This window comes from Muscardinus avellanarius (assembly GCF_963383645.1).
Source record: "Muscardinus avellanarius genome assembly, chromosome: 16".
In the NCBI taxonomy this organism is placed as follows: domain Eukaryota; kingdom Metazoa; phylum Chordata; class Mammalia; order Rodentia; family Gliridae; genus Muscardinus; species Muscardinus avellanarius.
Genome location: NC_137802.1, coordinates 56,534,750 through 56,559,991, shown reverse-complemented (window position 1 = coordinate 56,559,991; position 25,242 = coordinate 56,534,750). Strand labels below are relative to the sequence as shown.

The window sequence follows — 25,242 nt, the reverse complement described above, 5'->3', positions numbered from 1 at the left end:
CTGTTTTCCAAAGTGGTTGCACTAATTTACAATCCCACCAACAATGCATGAGAGTTCCCACTTCTCCACATCCTCTCCAGTATTTGGTGTTATTTGTGTTTTGAATGATTGCCATTCTAGTTGAAGTTAGGTGAAATCTCAGGGTAGTTTTGATTTGCATCTCTCTGATTGCTAATAATGTTGAATGTTTTTTCACACATTTATTGGCCATTTGAATTTCTTCTTTTACCACTTCTGGGTATCTTTCCAAAAGAATGGAAACTACATTACCAAACTAATGCATACATATCTATGTTCATAGCCACACAATTCACAATTGCCAAACTTTGGAACCAGACAAGATGTCCACCAACAGATGAATGGATTACAAAACTATGGGATGTGTATACAATGAAATTTTACTCAGCTATAAAGAACAATATTATGGTCAGCCGTGGTGGCGCACGCTTGTAATACCTGCACTTGGGAGGCAGAGACAGGGGGATCGCACTGGTTCGGAACCAGCCTCGCTGGCTTAAGAGACCCTGTTTCCAAATAAAAACATACAAAATTGGTCTGGGAGTATAGCTTGGAGGTAGAAGGGCTTCCAGGAACCCCAATGCCACAAAAAAAAAACAAGAAAGAACAAAATTATGTCATTTGCAGAGAAATGAATGGAACTGGAGAACATTATGCTAAGTGAAATTAGTCACAAAAAGAAAAATTCTGAAGCTCTCCCTAATATGCAGAAGCTAGGAAAAGAAAAAAGGTCATAGGAGGAACTCTAGATGAGAAAGGATAAACCATAGATGAGCAAATAAGGCGACCTAACTGAGGGAGGGTGGAAGGGGAAGAGGGAAATTCCCTAACATACATGATGTACATTCATAAACATATCAAAGTCAATCAGTAAGCCAAACCTGAGGAGGGAGTGGGGATTGAATGGGATGGGAATTGGGAAAGAGCTAAATAAGTGATGTGTTCATGTTTCCTCTACCATCTTGTACCCAATTAAGATGTATGACTATAATGTACCAATAAAAACTTTAAAGAAATTGATCCATGGGGTTTGAAATAGAGTCACACACATATTCCTTGGCTCTAATGCAGATATTTGGACTTTGAGTTCCTTGACTTCTTCAGTAACTTCCTTTTTAAACACTTTGTGCACATACTGAATATTCTCTGACTCTTTCCAGGTCCTTCTCTGTATCCTGATTTTGGGATAATTCATACTCATATTTTAAAACTCATCTCCAATGTCATATATCCTCCAGAAAGACTCTGAGATACAACAGGCACTAAATATTAGGTCTGCCATATATAGCTGTGCATATTGGGCACTGTACAAATCCAAAGGGTGCTGTTCACAGTGATGACAATATGCCTCTAAATTGTGCCATGAAGCAGTCGCAGTCAATACAATTGATCAAACAATGCCAAAACTTATTTAATAATGTTAAAAATATTTTAGGAATTGATTTTAAATTATAAAAATGCACACATAATAACTGCCAAAATTTGAAAATTATATTTTTCTTCAAAGCTTTGAAGATTCACTCAATCAACCTTGTGTGATAACTATTTCAGATATCCCCTTTCTCTTCCAATCATACAACAGTTTCACCTCACCACAATCTTCTCAATGAATTTATTTCACCTTCCCTGATTTATGTAACAGGTGCTCAAAACAAACAAACATACCTTAATGGGAACAATACAGCACGTTCTATGAGGCTATAAAGTAAGAGCTTAAAGCTTTTTCACTAATTTTATTCAAAGATTTTCTATCAAGATAAATTTATTATCTCAGTAGAATTGCTCTGCTAGAATGTTTTTTCTATCAGGGTAATAAAAGAATCATAGAAAAATAATGAATAGAAGATAAGGAAAGGAAATAGAAAAATTTCTGTTGATCCTAAGAAAAAATTGACTTATAATAATTAACATACCATCAACATCAAGTGTTTTCTCCAACTTCTGATGTTCTTCAGGTTTTAATACAATATTGAGGTTACCAAAAATATCTTTCAAATCATTTGCTTGAATTCTGTCACTGGTCATTAAGTTGACAGTATCAAGGGCAGAATGTATACCTGAAAATAAATGGAGATTCTGTAACATTATTTAATACTCATTGTGAATATTTTTACCTCCTAATCTTCTGAATAATAAGATACCTATAATTTCACACTACTTGCTAAATATATATCTCCATTAACATTATCATCATGATTCTAAAATGAATAAAGCTAGCCAAAAATTTCTTTAATCTAAGTATTTCCGTGAAATGATCAGTTATTTTTGTCTCAATATCAATAAAATAAATTTACTGAGTTTTTTAAGTCATTGAAAATAATCAATTATAAAAATCAAAATGCAGCCTTATCTTGCTTAATTTTGTACCAGTGAGAGAGACTCATCTCTGTCTACATGGAATTTCCTCAAGTTTGGAGTATAAAATATTAGTCCTGATATGACAACAGATATCACTGAAATCCAGATAATTAGGAAGTATTTTGAAAAATTACATTCCAATAAAATGGAAAACCTGGAATAACAAATTTCTAGGCACATGTGACCTACCAAAATTGAACTAAGAGGATATTTAAAAACCTTAACAGACCAATAACTAACAATGAGATTGAAATGATAATTTAAAAGAATCCTAACAAAGAAAGCCCAGCACTGAATAGATTCACTGCTGAATTTTATAGGACTTCTAAATAAGAACTAATACTAGTGCCCATAAGACAATTCCATAAAACAGAAACTGAAGAAACCCTTCCAAACTCATTTTATAAAGCCAGTATTATCCCACTACTAAAACTTGATAAAGACATAGAAAAAACACTATAGACCAATACCCTTGATGTACATAAATTAAAAAAATTCTCAATACAGACTGAATTCAATAACACATTTAAAATCATATACCACAATCAAGTTAGTTTCTTCCAAGAATGCAAGTAAGATATGAGAATCAATAAATATAGCACATAAAAAGAATAATAAAAATCAAATTATTATCTCAGTAGGTACAGAAAGAACCTTTGAATTCAACATCTTGTGGAAAAGCACTGAAGAAAATAGGCTAGAAAGTAGAGAGGAAGAGACTCAAGATATAGTCCCCAAGGCCATATCCCCAGAAATCTACCTCCTCCAGCCACACCCTACAGTTACCACCCACTAAATCCATTCAAATTACTAATCCCAGTGGATTTATCCACTGATAAAGTTAGAGCTGTGTGTTGCCACCCAGGCATGGTGGTGCACACTTGTAATCTCAGCATTGGGAGGCTGAGACACAGGATCCTGGTTCACAGACAGCCTCAGCTACTTAGTGAGGCCCTTTGCAACTCAGTGAGACTGTTTCAAAAATAAAAAAAAAGACTAAAAAATAGGGATGGGGGTGTACCTCGGAGGTACGATACCCCTAGGTTCCTTCCCTAGTACTGCAAAAATAAATAAATAAATAAATAAATAAATAAATAAAATTTCTGCATTGCCAATATCTGAGCTTTTCTGAGGAATATTCCACATCCAAACCATAACAATAAAGCAAACAAGTACATGAGAAGCTGTTCATCATCCTAATTGATATTTAAGTAAATTTAATGAAAAACACACTGAGATACTATGCATTTATTAGAATCATAAAAATTAAAAAGAATGACTATGCCAAGTATTAGCAAGAATTTGAAGGAATCAGAACTCCCAAACACTCTGGAACTGATGGAATATATATCTGGAAAACCAGATCCACTATTTAAAATAGTGGTTTACATGCATTAAAATAGTGGATCTGGTTTGGAAAACAGTTTGGAAACTTCTTAAAAATGTAGACACAACACATACTATATGATCGAGCCAATCCACCCCTTGGTAATTAACCAAGAGAAATTAGTTAAATGGGATATGCAAAGTGCCAATGTATATCCCCCTACAATGTCTGAGACATAAATATTCACAGCAGCTTTATGTAAAAGCCAAAAATGAAAAAGTCATAATATTTTAGGTAAATAATTAAATTGTTGTATATCCATAAAATGGAATAATAGTAATAACAAAGAATAAACTACTGTGCTTGCTACATATTGATCTCAAAATTATTATGCTGAGAAAGAAGCCAATAAAATAGAAGCACATCTATTTATATAAAATTCTAGCAAATGCAAATATAAATCTATAATGATAGAAAGCAGATCATGATTGCCTTAGGATATGAGGGGAGAGAAAGGATGGAGAGATTACCAAGGGGTATGATGAAGTCTGAAGGAATAGAGTTTTTATTTATTATTGTGTTTATTATCTTGATTGTAATGATGGTTTCATAAACGTGTACATATGTCAAAGCTTAACAAAACCATGCACTTTAAGTAAAAATATATAGTTTTGTAAACTGTCTTATAATGCTATTTTAAAAATAATAACAAGCTGAGCTGGGTGCACGCTTGTAATCCCAGCATTTGGGAGGCTGAGACAGAAGGACTGCAGTTTGCAGACAGCCTCAGCTATTTAGTAAGGCCCTTTGCAACTCAGTGAGAGACCCTGTTTCAAAATAAAAATTAAAAATAGGGCTAGAGGTGTAGCTCAGAGGTAGAATGCCTCTGGATTCCATCCCCAGTACCGCAAAATTAATAATAATAATAATAATAATAATAATAATAATAATAATAACAACAACAACAACAAGCTGGATATGGTGGCACAAGCTTGTAATCCCAATATTTGGGAGGCTGAGACAGGAGGATCACAGTTTCTGGCCAGCCTCAGCTACTTAGTGAGGCCTTTGCAACTCAGTGAGACCCTGTTTCAAAAAATAAAGACTAAAAAATAGGGCTGGGGGTGTAGCTTGAAGGTAGAATGCCCCTGGGTTCCATCCCCAGTACCATAAAAATATAAAAATTAAAAAATAAAAATAATAGCAAATGTCAAGGAAAGCTGTGACAAATATCTAAAGTAAAATATTGATTGACCCACCTTCAAATATAGGAGCTGGCTTACTTATATCCAACCTCTCCAAAATTTGTCTGAGACTTACTTCACCATTTTCTAAGAAATTAAGAATAAGGTAATGAAATAATAAGTAGCAGTGCTAATAATTATTAAATAATCATGACAAAGAATAAAATGGCCAAATTTTGTAATTTCTGAAAATTAGCAGCTTAAAAAACAATTTAAAATAGTTTTACCCAGAATCTGTTTCTTCAAAACAAGAAAAACTTTAACTATATTACTTTACTTGGCTTAAATAATTATAGAAAACATATGCAAATTAGATAGAGACCTCCAAAAATATGTATAGAAAAAAACATGAATTTTAATAAGCTTTCAATGTGCCTATGTTCTCATTATATTTCTAAGATCCAGTTTATCTCTCAACTGTAAGAATGGCTTTTATCAGAAAGATAAAAGATAAGTATTGGCAAGGATGTACAAAGAAATTCATATACTGATGGTGCGAACATAAATTACTATAGTCATTATGAAAGACACTATGGAGAGTACTTGAAAAATTAAAAATACAACTACAGTAAAATCCAGAAATCCCAAATATATAGCCAAAGGAAATGAAAACAGTATATCAGAGATATCTGCATTTCCATGTTCAATGAAGCATTAGCCACAACAGCCAAGTTGCTGAATCAACCTAAGTGCCATCAACAGATTAACAGATAAAAGGAATCTTGATAACACCCACACACACACACACAACACATACACACTCTCTCTCTAGCTCTGATGGTCAAATCCCCTGGTTCAATCCCTAGTACCACAAAAAGAAAATAAACTTTTATTTATTTTCAAAATATTTATTGGTAAGTTTTAAATTTTTAATCAAAGACTAAAGGAATAGGTTTTTAGAAACAAGTATGTTTTAAAATATATTAAATGTTAGTATTTATATATACATGAAATATTAAAAGTCAAGTGAAACAAGTGCTTTGCCTCCAAAATTTTGGCGGTAGCCATAAGTCCAAAAGACTTCACGATTTCCTTTTTATACAAGACAGTACTAAAGACAGGCTGTTAATAATTTAAAAATCCAAGTAGACTGCGGATTATTATTATTATTATTATTTGTGGTACTGAAATTTGAACCCAGGAACATTCTACCTCTGGGCTACACCTCCAGCTCTATTTTGTTTCTTGTTTTGAGATAGGGTCTCCTTAAGTTGCTTAGAGTCTCACTAAATTGCTGAGGCCAGCCTTGGGCCTGTGATTCTGTGCATCACCATGCCTGCCTCAGACTGTGGTTTAAAGATAATATTTATTTTCACAATACTTCCTTTATTATCATACTTTAATTGATGAAAATACTTGGGTTATCGAGTGGACCTAATGACATATAAGTTCATATTCTAATTTCTCAAATTTATGAATCTATTATGGATTAGAGCACTCATGTGTGTATGTATGCATATATGCATGCATGCATATGGGTATGGATATATTTGTTTACTGTTCCAAATAAAGTATGAAGTTGAGAGCATTTTTAAATTTCATTTTTATGGGGAAACTGGCTCAAAATGAAAGGGATTTTTTTTGCTTTATTAAATCATTAATTCCTATGTATTCAACCAAATTAGACTGTATGACTGCAGTTTCCAGTACATTCTTATATCAATTCCATAAAGTTTCCTTTTATAGGAAATTAAATCTCATTAAAAAGCTGAAAAGTATTTTTAAATCCTACTGGGTAATTTGTATTCTTGTAACTTTGAAAACTTAATTAATGTATTAATATATTGGGTAATGGGTTAAAAACTATTTTAATGTTAAATTTATATTAATATTCATACTACAAAATCTTGAGAATAAATTCTATGTATTAAAATAATATGTTCATATGTAAATGATTCTTTGTATTTTCAGTAGAATTCATATAATTTAATTAAAAATGGCCAAATTTTCAGGTGTTTTTATTAAAAAGCTCAGATTTTCTGCAGGACTACTAAAGGCCAAAATAAAGCATAAGTAGTACATCCTTAAAAAACAAAACTGTCATGTGCAATATATTGAACCTGGAGAAAGTATATGAAGTGAAATGAGCCAGGTACAGAAAGACAACTACTGCATGATTTCACCTCAATGTGGGATCTAAACAAATCAAATTCATGGAAACAAAGCAGATTGATAGTTACCAGGGACTGTTGTAGAAGTAGAGGTAGGGCTCAGGGGAGGTGGAGATTTTAGTTACAAGGAAAAAAGTTACAATTAGCAGGAATAAATTCTGGAGAACCCATTGCATAATGAGGTGACTATAATTAATAATAATATATACTTAAAAATTGTCTAAGCCGGGCGTGGTGGTGCACGCTTATAATCCCCGTGCTTTGGAGGTGGAGACAGGAGGATTGTGTAGGTTCGAAGCCTCGCTGGTTTGAGATCCTAATTCCAAATAAAAATATAAAAATAGGTCTGGGAGTGTAGCCCGGAGGTAGAAGGGTTTCCAGGAACCCCAGTACCACAAAAAAAAAAAACCAATGTTGAGAATAGATTTGAAATGTTATCACAAATAATATAAGAATGTGAGGTGAGGAATATGTTAGCCAGCTTGATCTAATTATCTGCAATGATATGAAAATGCCACATTGCATACTATAAATATATAAAATGTTTTTGTTTGCCACTTTGAAAAACTTTCATTGATCAAAAATAAAGTGAAATGCCGGGCATGGTGGCGCACGCTTGTAATCCCTGCGCTTGGGAGGCAGAGACAGGAGGATCACACGAGTTTGAAGCCAGCCGTGCTGGCTTAAGAGACCCTGTTTCCAAATAAAAATATAAAATAGGTCTGGGAGTGTAGCCTGGAGGTAGAAGGGCTTCCAGGAACCCCAATACCACCAAAAATAAAGAAAAAGAAAGAAAGAAAGAAAGAAAGAAAGAAAGAAAGAAAGAAAGAGAGAGAGAGAGAGAGAGAGAGAGAGAGAGAGAGAAAGAAAGAAAGAAAGAAAGAAAGAAAGAAAGAAAGAAAGAAAGAAAGAAAGACACATGTACAACAGATATCCCAAGTACACAATAAAACTAGGACTTCATCAAGCTCAACATAGATTCCTCTTTCAAAAAACATTTAACACTAAGCCAAACATGATAAGGAGGGAGGGGTAGGGAATGGGGTAGAAAGTGAGGAAAGGCTAAATGAGTGATGTGTGCATGTATGCTTCTACCATTTGGTACCCATTAGAATGTATGACTACAATGCACCAATAAAAAATTAAAAAATTTTTTAAATAAATGTTTGCTTTTCAAAAAAAAAAAAAAGATTCACCATCAATAGATGCCTGTCTCAGGATCTCCTGCAATGTCTTGTAGCTTAATGGAATTCCAGCACTCAAGAGTTTGGAGCTCAGTTCATTTACAGGCATCTTATTATTTCTGATATTATCAAGAGTTGTAATCTCTTTAAATAAATCTGTAAATATAGGAAGAATGAGAACAGATGATGAAGTTGGGACAGAGCCCTTTTTAAGCCTTAACACTCACAGCCTGCAGAGAGGTAGGTATATTGTAGAAGGAATTTTGAGGTTAAAGGGCTTTTAAAACATAGCAATGGACTTTGTTTTTAAAAATTCAATTAAATAACATATTTAACTAGGTAAGAAATTAAATTTCTAGCCAGGATTGGTGGTGCACACCTGTAATCCTAGTACTTTGGAGGCTGAAACAGGAAGATTGCAGGTTTTAAGTCAGCCTCAGCAACTTAGTGAGGCCCTACTTTCAAATAAAAAATAAAAATGGCTGGTGGGGTGGCTAATTTGGAGGTAGAATGCCTCTGGGTTCAATCCCCAGCACGACAAAAAAAAATTTTTTACAAAATTTTTATTTATTAACTATTTATTCTCAAAGATGTTTCTATACATGCTCCATTCTTACACAGATTGCAGAGTTTTCAAGAACAGTTAGGTGACAGCTCTTAGAAAGAAGTCAAGAAACCAAATAGAAGCCAAGTAGATAGGAAAAGGAAAATTTTTAAATACATAAATCTGCCATAGACGGAAAGTAACATACTATTCTAAAGTTAGAGACTTTCTTTCTTATAAGTCTACCTGCTAATTTTAAGTGTTCTAGATCTTTCCTGTTCTTTCTTTACCATATTTCACAATAAGTGAGGAAAATAAACATATATGTTTATTTATTTATACTATTTATATTATATATATATTAATAGCATTAAGACAAAACTGCATTAATGAGGGGAATGTGTAGTTATATACTGAAGCAAATTATTTGCTTTAAGGAGATATCTTCTAGGTATACAATTCTAAATAATTCATTACACTTAAACCATAGGTTTAATACATTAAGGAATAAAAAACAGAATCCAATATTTCATATATGACAAAAAAGAAAAAAAAATTTGTACTGGGGATTGAACCCAGGGCCTTGCATGTTCTAGGCAAGCACTTCACCACTGAGCTATATCCCCAGCCCTTTAAAAAAAATAAATTAAAAAATTTTAAAATACAGTGGAAACAAACTGCATTTTATTTATTTATTTTTTGGTGGTACTGGGGTTCCTGGAAGCCCTTCTACTTCTGGGCTACACTCCCAGACCTATTTTTACATTTTTATTTGGAAACAGGGTCTCCTAAGCCAGCGCGCGCGGCTGGCTTCGAACCTGTGCGATCCTCCTGTCTCAGCCTCCCAAGCGCGGGGATTACAAGCGTGCGCCACCACGCCCGGCAACAAACTGCATTTTAGAAAAAGTACAATACTACAGTATATGACTTTAGAAATTTGCTTTTAATATTTTCTTTTGCTATACTTACTATTGAATGGTGTTGATGGCTTAGGTGAATTAATGAAAGCATCAATTATATCTTTTGATATCATTTTTCTTTCTGTAAGAAAGAACAGTTTGAATAAAGTAGATGCTAAATTTATTAAAGCAGGGATCTGATAGTGCTTTAATATTATTCTTCTCAGCCCTCAAACTTCTGTGATCATAATGCATACATTAGATTGTGAGAACACACACAAACAATTATAAGTTGTATAAAATACTTATACCATCTGTTATACACTGATATCCTCTAACAAATTTCAAATTATTCCATTTCATTTCCAACCCATAAAATTTATTGCACAACCCACTATTTGATCGGCAGTTTTAAAATTATATACATTACACAGTAAAAAAAAAATACACACAGAAATTTTTGTTAAAGCAGATATAAATACCTATAAAGCAGATATAAATACCTAAAAAAAAAAAAAACATTTGAGAGAATGTATAGAGCCACTACCCACAGAGATGCTTTTCATAACAAAGAAGAAAGAGACAAAAAAAACTTTTAAAATTGACATGATTTCCTTTGGGGGGAAAAAACTATTTGTTCACAAAGAGGAGAAATTCAATTTTTCACAATGTAAGAACTCCTCACTTGACACTAAAACAAACAAAAATCTATGCACAAAAGCAAATGTATAACACTAAGAATCTCTTTCAAAGTAAGTAATAATCCTTAGGTAATCCAGTAGTGAACTTTCAGTTTCTTCTGAATTATCCATAGCATCATACAAAAAATATTTCTTATTCTGTGATGTTACAGGGTTCAGGACATGCTACCCCAAAATATGATACTATGGCATATTAAGTGTTTTAAAATGAAATAATCTAAGAAACAGTAAGTATGGGAAGAACTCTTGAATAGTCTCCATATCCCCTCAAGGGAATGACAAGACCTTCATGTGAGAGATGCCCTGTACATAAGGAAAGAGTATGCTTGTTTCCGAAGATGGAGGTATGCTGAGAGAAACATAATGGAAAGAAAATTTCACGTTCTTCTACCTCCTATCCCACTTTCCCACACTATGGTATGACCCTGGAGTGGGAGCTAGTTCAGTAATGAACCAGTCAGTCCTCTAGGGGGAGAGGAGGGGGGGGGAGGAGAGAGGGGGGAGGGGGAGTGAGGGAGAGAGAGAGAGACAGAGAGAGAGAGAGAGAGAGAGGGAGAGAGAGAGAGAGAGAGAGAGAGAGAGAGAGAGAGAGAGAGAGAGAGAAAAGAAGAAGAAGAAGAAGAAGAAGAAGAAGAAGAAGGAGGAGGAGGAGGAGGAGGAGGAGGAGGAGGAGGAGGAGGAGAAGAGGAAAGAGAGAAGAAAGAGAAGAGGGAGAGGAGAGAGAGGGGTGAGAGAGAGCAAATGTGAGAGCATGAGAGCTGAGAGAAAGGAGGAGACAGACACAGACAGACAGACACTGGGAATTGAACCTAGGGACATCCAACCTCTGAGCTATAACCCCATCCCCATTTTGTTTTTTATTTCTTGAGACAGGATCTCACTGAGTTGCCCTGGCCAGTCTCCAACCTGTGATCCTCCTACCACAGCTTTCCAAGTAGAGATGTGTGCCACCACACAGATTTAATTTAATTAAAATAAAATAACTGTCATGTCTGGTACAATAGCAGCTAGACATCTGGATTAACCTTCCTACTGAAAATAACTTTTAAAAAGTCTTAAACACATCCATTTGCTTCCAATTAAGTACATATACAGTGTTACTATCCTTAAAAAAAAAATAGCCTGTGTGAATATGTATCCTTTAAATGGGAGATCTGAGAAATAACCTCAAGCACCCACCATCCATTTCAGAGTTAGGTAACACTTCAGGTTGGTCTTCATTTGAAGGTTTCTTCAAGCTCTTCAGGGTAGACAAAAGGTCTTTCACTTCAACCTTTCCATCAGAGACTTTGTTAACAATGTTCCATGCATCTTCTATTTCTATATATAAATACAGGTGACAAAATATAAAATCATTTGCATGTAACAACCTGATCTGAGTGAAATGTATTTATTTTCTAGAATACCCAATCTTTTTTGCCTCTCTAAAATATCCTATAAATGAAAAGCTCCACAGAACTCATAGGTTTAAATGCTTAGGTGAGCTGGGCGTGGTGGCACACGCTTGTAATCCCCACGCTTGGGAGGCTGAGACAGGAGGATCGCACAGGTTCAAAGCCAGCTTCAGCTGGCTTAAGAGACCCTGTTTCCAAATAAACTATTTAAAAAAAAAAGTAGGTCTGGGAGTGTGGCCTGGAGGTAGAAAGTCCCTGGGTCCCATTCCCAGTACCACCAAAATAAATAAATAAATAAATAAATAAATAAATAAATAAATAAATAAATGCATGCTTAGGTGAGAAACAAGGAACAAGAAATAGAAACAAGGAAGTTTCTATTTTTTAAGTGTTCAACTCACAAATCTAAATTATGAAAAATAGCAAAAAGATCTAAAAAACTTATGCCATAATTTTAAAAATATCTTACTCTCCTTATCCAAATACTTGGCAAGAATGATCATTCTCTCAATGAGATGTAAACAAACATGTTTTATTAACAAAGTATTGTTCATTTACATTTTAAAATCTCTTTAGCCACAGTTTGACTAACATTTATGTCATCTCTATTTTTTTTTTTTTTTTGGTGGTACTGGGGTTCCTGGAAGCCCTTCAACCTCTGGGCTACACTCCCAGACCTATTTTATATTTTTATTTGGAAACAGGGTCTTCTAAGCCAGTGCGAACCTGTGCAATCCTCCTGTCTCTGCCTCCCAAGCGCGGGGATTACAAGCGTGTGCCACCACGCCCGGCTCATCTCAATTTTTTATCACAAGAAATCTTTAAATGAACAACTTAAGGCATTTCTGAACTCTTCAAGAGTTATCTATTTCATTAGGCTTTTAGAGATATTTTGTATACTTTCATTGGTGCGTTATAATCTCACATCATAATGTAGTTCATAGTAGTAGTGATAGACATGCACATAACACTTGGTGGGCTCTCCCACAGGTTCCCCCCCCATCACTCCACCTTCCCCATACAGGGTATTGAAAATGACATTGATATTCTCACATATAAACATAATGTCAATGAAAGTGATTCCTTTGTTGATCCTCCCTTTCTCCACCCCCTTCCCCTAGAAGAATAGCTGGCAAAGATCTTCCATTCTGTAGGCTTTCTCTTTAGACTCTTGATGACTTCCTTTGATGGGCAAAAACTTTTTAGTTTAATGCCATCCACTTATTAATTCTTGTTTTAATTTCCTGAGCTTTGGGGGTCTTGTTGAGGAAGTTTCTACCTGTGCCAATATGTTGGAATGTTGGCCCTATGCCCTCCTCTAGTAATTTCAAAATCTCTGGTCTAATTTCCAGGTCTTTGATCCATCTTGAGTTGACAATAACCTCAAAAGCAACAAAATACCTAGTAATATACCTAACCAAGGAAGTTAAATACCTCTACACTGAAAATTACAAAATACTTAAGAAAGAAATTGAAGATCTTAGAAAGTGGAAAAATCTCCCATACTCTTGGTTTGACAGAATAAATATCAAAATGGTCATTCTACAAAAAATGACTACAAAGTCAAAGCAATCTCTATCAAATGCCACTGTCATTATTCACAGATTTAGAAAAATCAGTCATAAATTTCATATGGAGAAACAAAAGATCCAGAATAGCCAAAGTAATTTTCAGCTAAGAACCATGCAGGAGATCTGGGCATAGTGGCACATGCTTGTAGTCCCAGCATTCGGAAGGCTGAGACCGGAGGATCACGGTTCACATGCAGCCTCCGCTACTTAGTGAGGCCCTCTGCAACTTACTGAGACCCTGTTTCAAAATAAAGAATAAAAAAATAAGGCAGGGATGTAGCTCAGAGGTCAAAAGCCCCTGGGTTCCATCCCCAGACCCCCCCCCCAAAAAAAAAACATGCAGGAGGCATCACAATCCCTAACTCTAAATCAGAGCTGTAGTAATAAAGGCAGCATGGTATTGGCACAAAAGCAGACACATAGATAGATCAATGAAACAGAATAGATGATTAAATCCACACGTAACCAATTGATTTCAACAAAGGTTCCAAACACATACATTGAAGAAAAAACAGCCTTTTCAACAAATGGTATTGGGAAAACTGATTATCCATTTGTAGAAAAATGGAATTAAATCCTTACCTCTCACTCTGCACAAAAGATTTTTCTTATGCTTTTCTTGGTGCATTGTAATTAGACATCATAGTGAGGTTCACTATCCACCCCTCCCCATACATAATAATGAGGTTGGCAGTGAAAACTTCACACATGAGCACATCATAATTTGAACTGTTATTTCATCAGTTCCTTTCATTCTCCCCACTTTCCTCTTCCTAACCCATTCCATTATTCTACTGGTCTCTCTCTTCATTATCTGTAATTCCTTTTGTTTCCTATTTTCTCTCTAGCTTCATTAGTTTTGTTTTTAATTCAACTTTTGGTTAAGGTTAAATGGATAGTTTCTTTGTGTGTGTTTCATTGCAGTAATTTCTACTTTTTTCTTAAAGACTGTTAATAATGTTAATTGTTTACTGAGTTAGACTATATTTTAATGCTTTTATTGGTGTATCATAGTTATGCATCATAGTGAGATTCACAGTGATACAAACATGCATGTACACATCACTGGAGTTATTTCCCTCTGTTCCCTTCTTCTCTCTCCCTGTACACATGTTAGTGAGATTGGTAATATCTTTATATATGGATATAACATTGTTTTAACTGTTTCCTTACTCAATTCTCCTTTTTTACCTTCCCCCTTACTCCCTCAATCTCTTTCCGCTATCCTACTGGTCTCTCTTCTTGTTATCCAAAGTTGCTTTTATTTCCTATTTTCTCTCTAGCTTCCACATATGAAAGAAAAATATTACCTTTCTCTTTCTCAGACTGGCTGATCTCACTTTAGCATAATTCTCTAGTTTTATCCATTTTCCTGCAAATTACATCATTTTGTTTTTCTTTATGGATAAATAAAATCCTATTGTTTCTATATGCCACATTTTCTTTATCCATTTATCTGTTGATGAATGCGTAGGCTGATTCCATAAATTTGGCTATTGTGAATTGTGCTGCAATAAATATGGGTATACATTTATTGCTATAATATTCTTACTTTAATTCTTTTGGAAAGATACTAAGGAGTGGTATAGCTAAGCCATATAGTGGTTCCATTCCTAGTCTTTTGAGAAATCTCCATATTGATCTTCATGGTGGCTGTACTAATTTACAATCCCACTAACAGTGGAATTAGAGTTCCTACTTTCCTATATCCTCACCAGCATTTATTATTATTTCTATTATTGACGATTTCCATCCTAGATGGAGTTAGATAGAATCACAGTATAGTTTTAACATGCATTTCTCTGATTAATAGTGATGTCAAACATCTTTTTATATATTTGTTGGCCATTTGTTTCTTCTGCACAGAAAAAGAAATAATCAAAAGACTGAAGAAAGAGTCTACAGAATGGGAGGAAAATCTTTGCTAGCTACTCCTCTGGTAGAGGACTAGTATCTAGAAATAACTCAAAAACACTAAAAAAAAAACACTCAAAAATGGGCAATTGAACTGAATAGACACTTCTCAAAAGAAGTAACTTCTACCTTCAACTTTGGGGGTTTTTGGTTTGTTTGTTTGTTTGTTTGTTTGTTTGTTTGTTTTGGTGGTACTAGGGTTCCTGGAAACCATTCTACCTCCGGACTACACTCCCAGACCTATTTTATATTTTTATTTGGAAACAGGGTCTCTTAAGCCAGCAAGGCTGGCTTCGAACCTGAGCGATCCTCCTGTCTCCGCCTCTCAAGCACAGGGATTACAAGCGTGCACCACCATGCCCGGCTCAACTTCGTTTTTGACTACTACTTTGGGAGGAATTGTTTTGCTGTATTTTTAATTGTGTTGCTATTTAACTTCTTAAAGTGAGCGGTAAAAGTAAATTATTTTTAATATTTCTCAATTTTAATGAGAGCATCTGTAACACTTCCTGTAAGACTCTGGGTTATACTTTACATGTTTTAATATACACTTCTCTCCTTGTCATCCATTTCTAAATAATCGTTCATTTCAGGCATTATTTTTTTTAAACAAAGAATGTGTTTGTGATAATAGGGATTAAAACTAGGGGCATTCCACCTCCGAGCTACCTATTTTTTATTCTTAATTTTGAAACAGGGTCTCACTAAATTGCAGAGGGTGTCACTGAGTAGCTGAGGCTGGCTGTGAATTTGCAATACTCCTGTCTCAGTCTTCCAAGTACTAGGATTACAAGCTTGGGCCATCACATATGACTAATCAAAGAATTTTGTGGGGGGGGGGTCTGGGGATGGACCCCAGAGGCATTCGACCTCCTGCCCTATTTTTTATTCTTTATTGTGAAACAGGGTCTCACTAAGTTTCAGAGGGCCTAAGTAGTAGCTGAGGCTGTCCGCAAACCGCTATCCTCCAAGTCTCAGCCTCCCGAATGCTGGGATTACAAGCGTGGGCCACCACATCCGGCTCAAATAATTATTTAGAATATTTGTTATTAATCTTGAGAACAGAAGTTTTTCCATATCCTTTCATAAAAAATCTTAACATATGTTAATCAATATTTTTGTTTTTTATTTTTTTGGTACTGAATATAGAACCCAACAACATTTTACCTCTGAGCTACATTCCCAGCCCTATATTATTCATTTTGAAACAAGGTCTCACTAAGTTGTGGAGGGCCTAAGTAGCTGAGTCTGGCTATGAACCTTTGAGCCTCCAGTCTCAGCCTCCCAAGTACTGAGATTACCAGCATTAGCCACCACATCCAGCTCAATTTTTATTTTTTATTTATTGTTAATGTGTGTGAGTGTGTGAGTGTGTGTGTGTGTGTGTGTGTGTGTGTGTGTGTATTTTGTGTGTGTGTGGTACTGGGATTCCTGGAAACCCTACTACTTCCGGACTACACTCCCAGACCTTTTTTAATATTTTTATTTGGAAAGACAGGGTCTCGTAAGCCAGTGCGGCTGGCTTCGAACTTTCGCGATCCTCCTGTCTCCGCCTCCCAAGCACGGAGATAACAAGCGTGTGCCACCACGCCCGGCTTTTTATATTTTTATTTGGAAACAGGGTCTCTTAAGCCAGCACGGCTGGCTTTGAACTCATGTGATCCTCCTGTCTCCGCCTCCCAAGCGCGGGGATTACAAGCGTGCAGCACCACGCCCGGCATATTTATTGTTTGTATTTTTATTGGTGCATTATAGTCTCACATCATAATGCACTTCACAGTGATAGTGACATAAATAAATATAGCATTTGGTGAGTTTTCCCCCAACTCCCTTCCCACTCCTCCTTCCCCATGAAAAATATTGAGATTGGCAACTGGTATTCTCACATATGTATATAACGCCATGTCAGTGTTTTCTCCATTAATTCCCCACTCCTTCCCTAACTACCTCCCTTGCTCCATTAGTTTCTCCTCCATCATCTAAAGTCCCTCCTATAGCTCAATTATTCCCTAGCTTCCACATATGAGAAAACATATGACCTTCATTTTCTGTGACTGGCTAATCTCACTTAACATAATGGAATTCTACTCATTGACAAAGAAGAATAAAATTATGTTTTAGTGTTACTACATGGTGGTTAGAGTACATGGTCTGAAAAACTCAGAACTTATTGTATTTTTCTTTGTGGCTGAAATATATCATATATTGTGAGTGTTTCATAGGCATTTGAAAAGAATGTATATTTAATACATTTATAGAATGAAATACTATATGATTAAGTCAAGCTTATTAATGTTGCCATTTAAATATCAATCTCTTTCTCTTTCCTATCTACCTTTCTGTGTAAACACACATCCTGTTTATCTACTTTGTCAATTTGATTTTTCTTACTATTAAAGATTTTTGATGTACAGAATTGAGTGGATTATACTCTAATTTATGATGTACTATCATCACTAATCCACACAAGATTTGTTTTCTCTTTTAACACTAGTTCTATCCCGCTACCCCCTCATAAGCACCACCTCACTGTGTTTAATATGTTTCTATTCAGTCTGTCTCATCTGACTACTTAGACTTATGTGTTTACCTAAAAAATTTCTGTCTTATGTGCATTAGTATAAATATAATTTACATAAAGCATTTTGTGCCATAAACTTATTTTTTCTTCCTTTTTTTCACTAAACTGTTTATTACTAAAATCTATCTATAGTGCAAACACAAATGTAGTTTAATATTTCTGGCCATATTATATATAACCATTTCCCTAGTGATCAACACCTAGGTTGTTTTCCCCCACAAACAATGCGGCAATGAGCATTCTTGTACATATCTGTACAAGAAATTTTCTGAATTATTTAACCTAAGAATATAATTATTGTGTCATAAGTAATATGTATACTTAATTTTATTAATTATTGCTAGACTGATATTCAGAATGACAATACTATTTTATCTACCTTCCAACCAATGAGTATTACTAATGTTCTTTATATACATATTACCCATTTCCATTTCTCCTTCTATATAATGCCTTGTCTTCTTAATAGCCTTACTTGTATTTCCAAATAACAAAATATCAATATTTAAAATATTTAATGATTTGCATAATTAAGCATGAAATATTTATATTTTGTTAGTTAAATAGTTGCAATTATTTTCTTTCAGTCTATTAGATATACACTAATTTATTAGAGTCCTTTATTGAACAAAAAGCTTTAATTTACATTTAATCAAGTCCCTTTTTATCCTTTGGTTGTGCTTTTAGTTTATAAGACTCATTTAAGAAATCCTTCACAAACACAAGAAATATTTTCTCTAACCCTTTTTTCCCACCAGATCTATAGTTATATTCTTCAAATCAATTTAACTAATATTTAATTAATTTGAATGATTATATAAAATATAAAGAAGGTAGCCAGGCGTGGTGGCACACGCTTGTAATCCCCGCACTTGGGAGGCAGAGACAGGAGGATCATGCAGGTTCGAAGCCAGCTGCATGCGCTGGTTTAGGGGACCCTGTTTCCAAATTTAAAAAATGTAAAAATAGGTCTGGGAGTGTAGCCCGGAGGTAGAAGGGCTTCCAGGAACCCCAGTACCACCAAATATATATATATATATATATATATATATATATATATATATATATATATATATATATATATACACACACATATACACAGAGGGGGGGGGGAGAGAAGGTATTCAGTTTTATTTTCCTTCACACAGTAAGCCAATTTCTCAAATTATATACTAAATAATACATCTCTCTCCCCACTGATTTTAGATGTCTTCTCTAAGGACCCCAACTTTTAATCCCAATGCCTGTATCTCAAGATTGTTTTTATTTCTCACTGTGCTAAAATGTAGGACTAAAAAAAGCTCAGGTAAGCTTTTAGCTAAACTTTTTTGCAAAGAGCAAGAGAATAAACCTAACTAAATTTGATAAATGTCATTTATAATAAATGTATTATACAAATGCCATTTATGATAAATGCCATTCATAATAAATGTATTTATTATACAAAAAACTTAACTCTAAAAAACAAATAACCTAAACCAGGCATGGTGGCGCACACTTGTAATCCCCGTGCTTGGGAGACTGAGACAGGAGGATCGCACAGGTTCAAAGCCAGCCTCAGCTATTTAATGAGGCTCTCAGCAACTGAATAAGACCCTGTTTCCAAATAAAATATAAAATGGGTCTGGGAGTATAGCCCGGAGGTAGAAAGCCTCTGGGTTCCACCTCCAGTACCACCAAAATAAATAAATAAATAAATAAAATAGGGCTAGGGTGTAGCTTGGAGGTAGAATGGCCCTGGGTTCCATCCTCAGTACTGAAAAAAAAATTAAAGAAAAACAAATAACCCAATCAAAAACTGGTCAATTGAACTGAACAATCACTTTTGAAAGGAAGAAATACAAATAGTCAATAAGTTTATGAAAAATGTTCAACATTAGTAGCAATCAGGGAAATGAAAATCAAAACTATACTGAGATTTCATCCAACTTTGGTTAGAATGCAATTATCAGGGAAGTTAAATATTTTTTTCATATAGATTAGCCAATCTTAGAGAGTCAAGAGTCATATGTTTTCTCTCATATGTGGAAACTACAGATAAAACAGGAGACAAAAGACACTATAGATGTAAAAGAGACACCAGTAAAATAGTGGAAGGGGTTTGAGAATCTGAGACTGGAAAGGTGAAAAGGAAGACTGAAGGAAACAAGTATAATAATAATATGTCTATATAAGTATCACTAACAACCTTATTAGCTTTTATGGGGATTTATTTTATTTTATTTTGGTGATACTGGGGTTCCTGGAAGCCCTTCAACCTCCGGGCTACACTCCCAGACTTATTTTATATTTTTATTTGGAAACAGGGTCTCTTAAACCAGCGTAGCTGACTTCGAACCTGCGTGATCATCCTGTCTTCACCTCCCAAGCGTGGGGATTACAAGCGTGTGCCACCACACCCAGCTTTTATGGGGACTTAGAAAGAGGGTATGCCGGGCGTGGTGGTGCACGCTTGTAATCCCCGTGCTTGGGAGGCAGAGACAGGAGGATCGCGCAGGTTCGAAGCTAGCCGCGCGCGCTGGCTTAGGAGACCCTGTTTCCAAATAAAATGTAAAAATAGGTCTGGGAGTGTAGCCCGGAGATAGAATAGAAGGGCTTCCAGGAACCCCAGTACCACCAAAAAAAAAAAAAAAAAAAAAGAAAGAAAGAGGGTAGAAGGATGGGGTTAGAATGGAAGCACAGTAAAAGATGTTATATGCATATATGAATATACCACTTTAAATGTCATTATGATGTAAAATTACAATGCACCAATAAAAGTACTAAAAATAGAAAAAAAAGATAAGATAAAAAAGAAAAAGCCACTAGAAGTGTTTAAAGAAACCAAAAGATGATTACTTTGATAATAAGATAGCTAAGCCTCTGACAAGACTGATAAAAAATGCAACTCAATATAATACATGATGAGGAAGAAATTAATACAGAGAGATTTAAAGAGCAATTCAAGAATATTATGAAAAATATGTTCAAAATTTTGAAAACATAGGCTTCAAATATAAATATCTACTATGTTTAAATCACAGAATGAAAAAGAGGCCTTGGTATAATTATTAGAAGTTACATATACAAATGGTGTGATGGCAAATGCCTGTAATCCCAGTATTTGGAAGGCTGAGACAGGAGGATTGCAGGTTCAAGGCCGACTTTAGCAATTTAGTGAGATTCTCAGCAACTTAGAGAGATTCTAATTCAAAATAAAAAGAGCTGATGGTATAGATGAGAAGAATATCCCTGTGTTCAATCCTCAGTACCAAAAAAACAAAAAGTAACATATACACACTCCTATACAACAATCCAGAAACATAGTTTCTTTATACATTTCATTTCAAGTCTCATACTTACTTTGGCACTCAGCAAATTCATCAGTGTTGATCAATCCTCTGATGAAATCCTTAAAATGTACCACTTCATCTTTTAAAAAAGAAATAAAAATTTTGAATTTTAAAAGGAATAAACAATTTAGCCAGTACTCGAGAGCCTGAGACAGGAGGATCACACAGGTTCAAAGCCAGCCTCACCTACTTAGCGAGGTTCTCAGCAACTTAGTGAGACCCTGTTTGGGTTCCACCCCCAGACCCGCAAAAAATAAATAATAATAAAATAAAATAAAATATAATATAAAATAGGTCAGGGGTGTAGCCCGGAGGTAGAGGCTTCTGGGTTCCATCCCCAGGACCACAAAAATATAAATAAGTAAACAATTTAGATATTCTTGTTAAAATAAACACCACTTTATTTTATAAAACCAGAGTTATAAGACATTAAAATAAACTGACAATTATCTTTTGATATATGATATGCACAATAGACAGAAAATAAAGTCTGCTTTGAAAATCAATTGTTTCAATACAAATTTATAAATAAAATATCAAGAAAATATTTTTAAATTTCCTTTTGAGAGAGAAAAGAGAGAGAGATTGGGCATTTAAGGTGAAGTTTCTGAAATATTCAAATTTTATTAGCTTGAAGTTAAATAATTGCTTACCATTAGGATTGGTATTATCCAAAGATTTCTGTATTTTATCATCTGATAGACAGATTCCTATTTCATTTAACTTTTGTTGAATGTCTGAAATGGCTGTGAGATCATTTTTGTGAATGACAGCATTGTAAAATTTATCTTTGTCTCCTAAGAAGAGATCATTCATTTTTGGTTAGAGTAACAGATAATTAGGAACAGAAAATAATTTATTCAACCAGATAAACATAATTCATTAAAATGATATAAAACTAACCATAACAAATGTAGATATTCAACTTTACTCATAATAAGTATACAGAATAAATTGTATGTACATTTGAAAATCAGAGAGTAGATCTTAAATATTCTCACCACACAAAAAAAGTATGAGTGGAGGCACTAACCTGACATCAAAACAAAGATGTTACAAAAAAATTAAACTACAGAACAATATTTATAATGACTACAGATACAAAAGTTCCCAACAATGTATTATTAAAAGAAATGCAGCAAAATACTTTTATAATATTATATTTTTCATGATCAAGTACTATATATACTAGAAATGCAAGGGTGGTTCAACCTTCAGAAATTAGTAGAATTCACTGTTAGAATAAAAAAGAAAAACTATATGAACATCTCAATAAATGCACAAAATGCATTTGATACATATCAACATCCATTTGTTATAACAATTCTAAGCAAATAGGAATAGAAGAAAACTTCACCTTGACAAAGGGTATATATGAAAAACAGCTAACATAACATTTAATGATGAAAGATTGGATGCTCTCCTTCTCTAAACAAGAGCCAAGAAGAGATAATTGCTTTCATCACTCCTTTTCCACATCCCACCCCAGAGTCTCTAGTCAATGTGATCAAAGGGGGTAGAGGGAGGAAATTATATGCATAATGATTAGAAAAACAAAAGTCTCTTTTCACATATGACTGGACTGACTACAAAGAAAAGCCAAAGGACAATTTACACAAAACTCTTAGACTTTATAATTATGAATGTTATAGGACACAAAGTTAATTTCAATATGCAAAAGTTACTTATAATAATATGTACCAATAATAAATAATTGGAAATGTAACTTTTAACTTAAAGGTATCTTGTGTCTGAGTGTATGTTTGTGCTTCTGAGGAAAAAAAAAGTCTGCAAGATTGGTAAGTTAAAAACTATAAAAATACTAAAGAGAAAAATCAAAGATAAACTAAGTGAAGAGAGAGGTCATAATCAGGGATCAGAGAAGATTGTAAAGATTTCAATTCTTACTATAAACAGATAATTTATATCCAGAGTATAGAAAGAACTCAAAAAACTTAACACCAAATAAATAAATAACCCAAACAATAAATGGGTAGATGAACTGAGCAGATACTTCTCAAAAGAAGATATACAAAAGGCCAAAAAATATATAAAGAATGTACAATATCTTTAGCAATTAGGAAAATATAAATCAAAACTACACCAAGATTCCATCTTACTCCAGTTAGAATGGCAGTCATCAAGAACAAAAATAATATATGCTAGCAAAGTACTTATATACTATTGATAGATTGGGAATTAGTACAACCACTAAAGAAATCAGTTTGGAGATTCCTCAGAGAGAATAGAAAAGGAAGTACCTTATGACCCAGCTATACCACTCCTTGGTGTTTATCCAAAAAAATGAAGTCAGCATACTATAGTGACATGTACATGCCCATGTTCATAGAAGCTCAATTCACAGTAGCCAAGTTGTAGATTAGCCTAAGTGTCCATCAATAGATGAAATAAAGAAAATGAAGTCTATATACACAATGGCATTTCATTCAGCCATAGAAAAGAATGAAATTATGTCATTTTCAGGAAAATAGATGGAACTGGGAAGAATTATGTTAAGGGAAATAAGCCAAGCACAGAAAGACAAGGGTCATATGTTTTATCGTTTATGTGGAAACTAGATTTTAAAGGGAGGAGTAGGGAAGAGGTATAGCATGAAAACTACCTACAATTTTAAATTTGGGTAAAGATTAGCAACACTTGCTCTATAATTCAAATGAAAAGTACACAGAATCTAATCTTGTGTTGTTTAATCATTATATTGCTTCTTACTTAACTGTTTTAACTATCAAATCCTATATTCTGTCTTTTTCTCTTTTCTTCCTTTGTGCATATAAATTATAAACAATAATGGGTTTATTGTAGCATGTTTATGCACGTATATTGACGTTTTGATCACTTCAACCCAATCACTTTCCTATCCATTCCCCACAATCGCTTTCCTCTTCTCTAAGAGTCTCCCTTCTACTTTCCTGCCAACTTTTTTCTCCAGATTCAATATATTAGGAAAAACATGGGATACCTGTCTTTCTGAGTAGGCCTTGTTTAGTTTACCATGATGCTCTCCAGTTCCATCTATTTATCTGCAAATAATATGATTTTTTCTTCTTTGTGGGTGAATAAAACTATTATGTAAATATGTTTTATCCATTCATCTGTTAATGGACACCAAGGTTGATTTCATAATTTGGCTATTGTGAATTGTACCAAGATAAGCATGGGTATGATACAGTCTGCTGACTTTAAATCCTTTGGATATATACTGAACAGTGGTATAGATAAATCATATAGTAGTTCTATTTTTAGTCCTTAAGGAACTTCCATACTGATTTCCATAGTAGCTATAATAATTAACTCCCACCAACATTGTATAAGGTTTTCTCTATCCCCTATATCCTTGCCAATATTTATTATTTGTTTTATATGTGTTTGGGGTAATCAGGATTGAAGCCAGGCACATCTTACCTCTGAGCTACACTTCTGGTTTCAAATTTTATTTGAAACATGATATCACTAATTACCATGTACTGGCCTTGAACCTGTGGTCCTCCTATCTTGGCCTCCCAAGTACTTGGATTACAGATATGAACCACTATGCCCAGATATTAGTTGTATTCTTGCCATCTGACAGAGGTGAGATGGAATCTCAATGTAGTTTTGATTTGCATTTCCCTGATGGCTAGTTTTGATTTGCATTTCCCTGATGGCTAAAGATGTTGAATATTTCTTCACATACTTATTAGCAATTTATACTTCTTTTGAGAAGTGTCTGTTCAGTTCATCTGCCAATTTATTGATTGAGTTACTTGGGGAATTGGTGTTAAGATTTTTGAATTTTTTATATATTCTAGATATTAGTCCTTTGTTATGTGGTTAGCTGGCAAAGATTTTCTCCTATTTTGTAGACTGTCTCTTTACTGTATTGTTTCCTTTGCTACACAGCTCTTCAATGTAAATGCATCTCTGATGCATTTTATAGCTGTAGCTATTTGGGTTTATTTCTGTTACACTGGTCTACATGTCTGTTTTAAGGTTTGTTTTTTGTTTTTGTTTATTTTTTGGTGGTACTGGGGTGGAACCCAGGGGCTTTCTACCTCCTGGTTACA

General features: G+C 34.3%; 1 protein-coding gene across 1 annotated transcript in view; it reads right to left on the bottom strand.

Annotated features, from left to right (window-relative positions):
- Positions 1–25,242, bottom strand: part of EFCAB13 (EF-hand calcium binding domain 13) — a gene marked incomplete at both ends in the record, with an annotated part of 116,625 nt that overhangs the window by 10,381 nt on the left and 81,002 nt on the right. The window contains 4 exons of the mRNA XM_080714096.1: positions 1,932–2,075; positions 11,566–11,706; positions 21,189–21,257; positions 21,832–21,975. Of these exons, the coding sequence (XP_080570222.1) occupies positions 1,932–2,075; positions 11,566–11,706; positions 21,189–21,257; positions 21,832–21,975 (498 nt within the window). The remainder of the gene's footprint in view (positions 1–1,931; positions 2,076–11,565; positions 11,707–21,188; positions 21,258–21,831; positions 21,976–25,242) is intronic.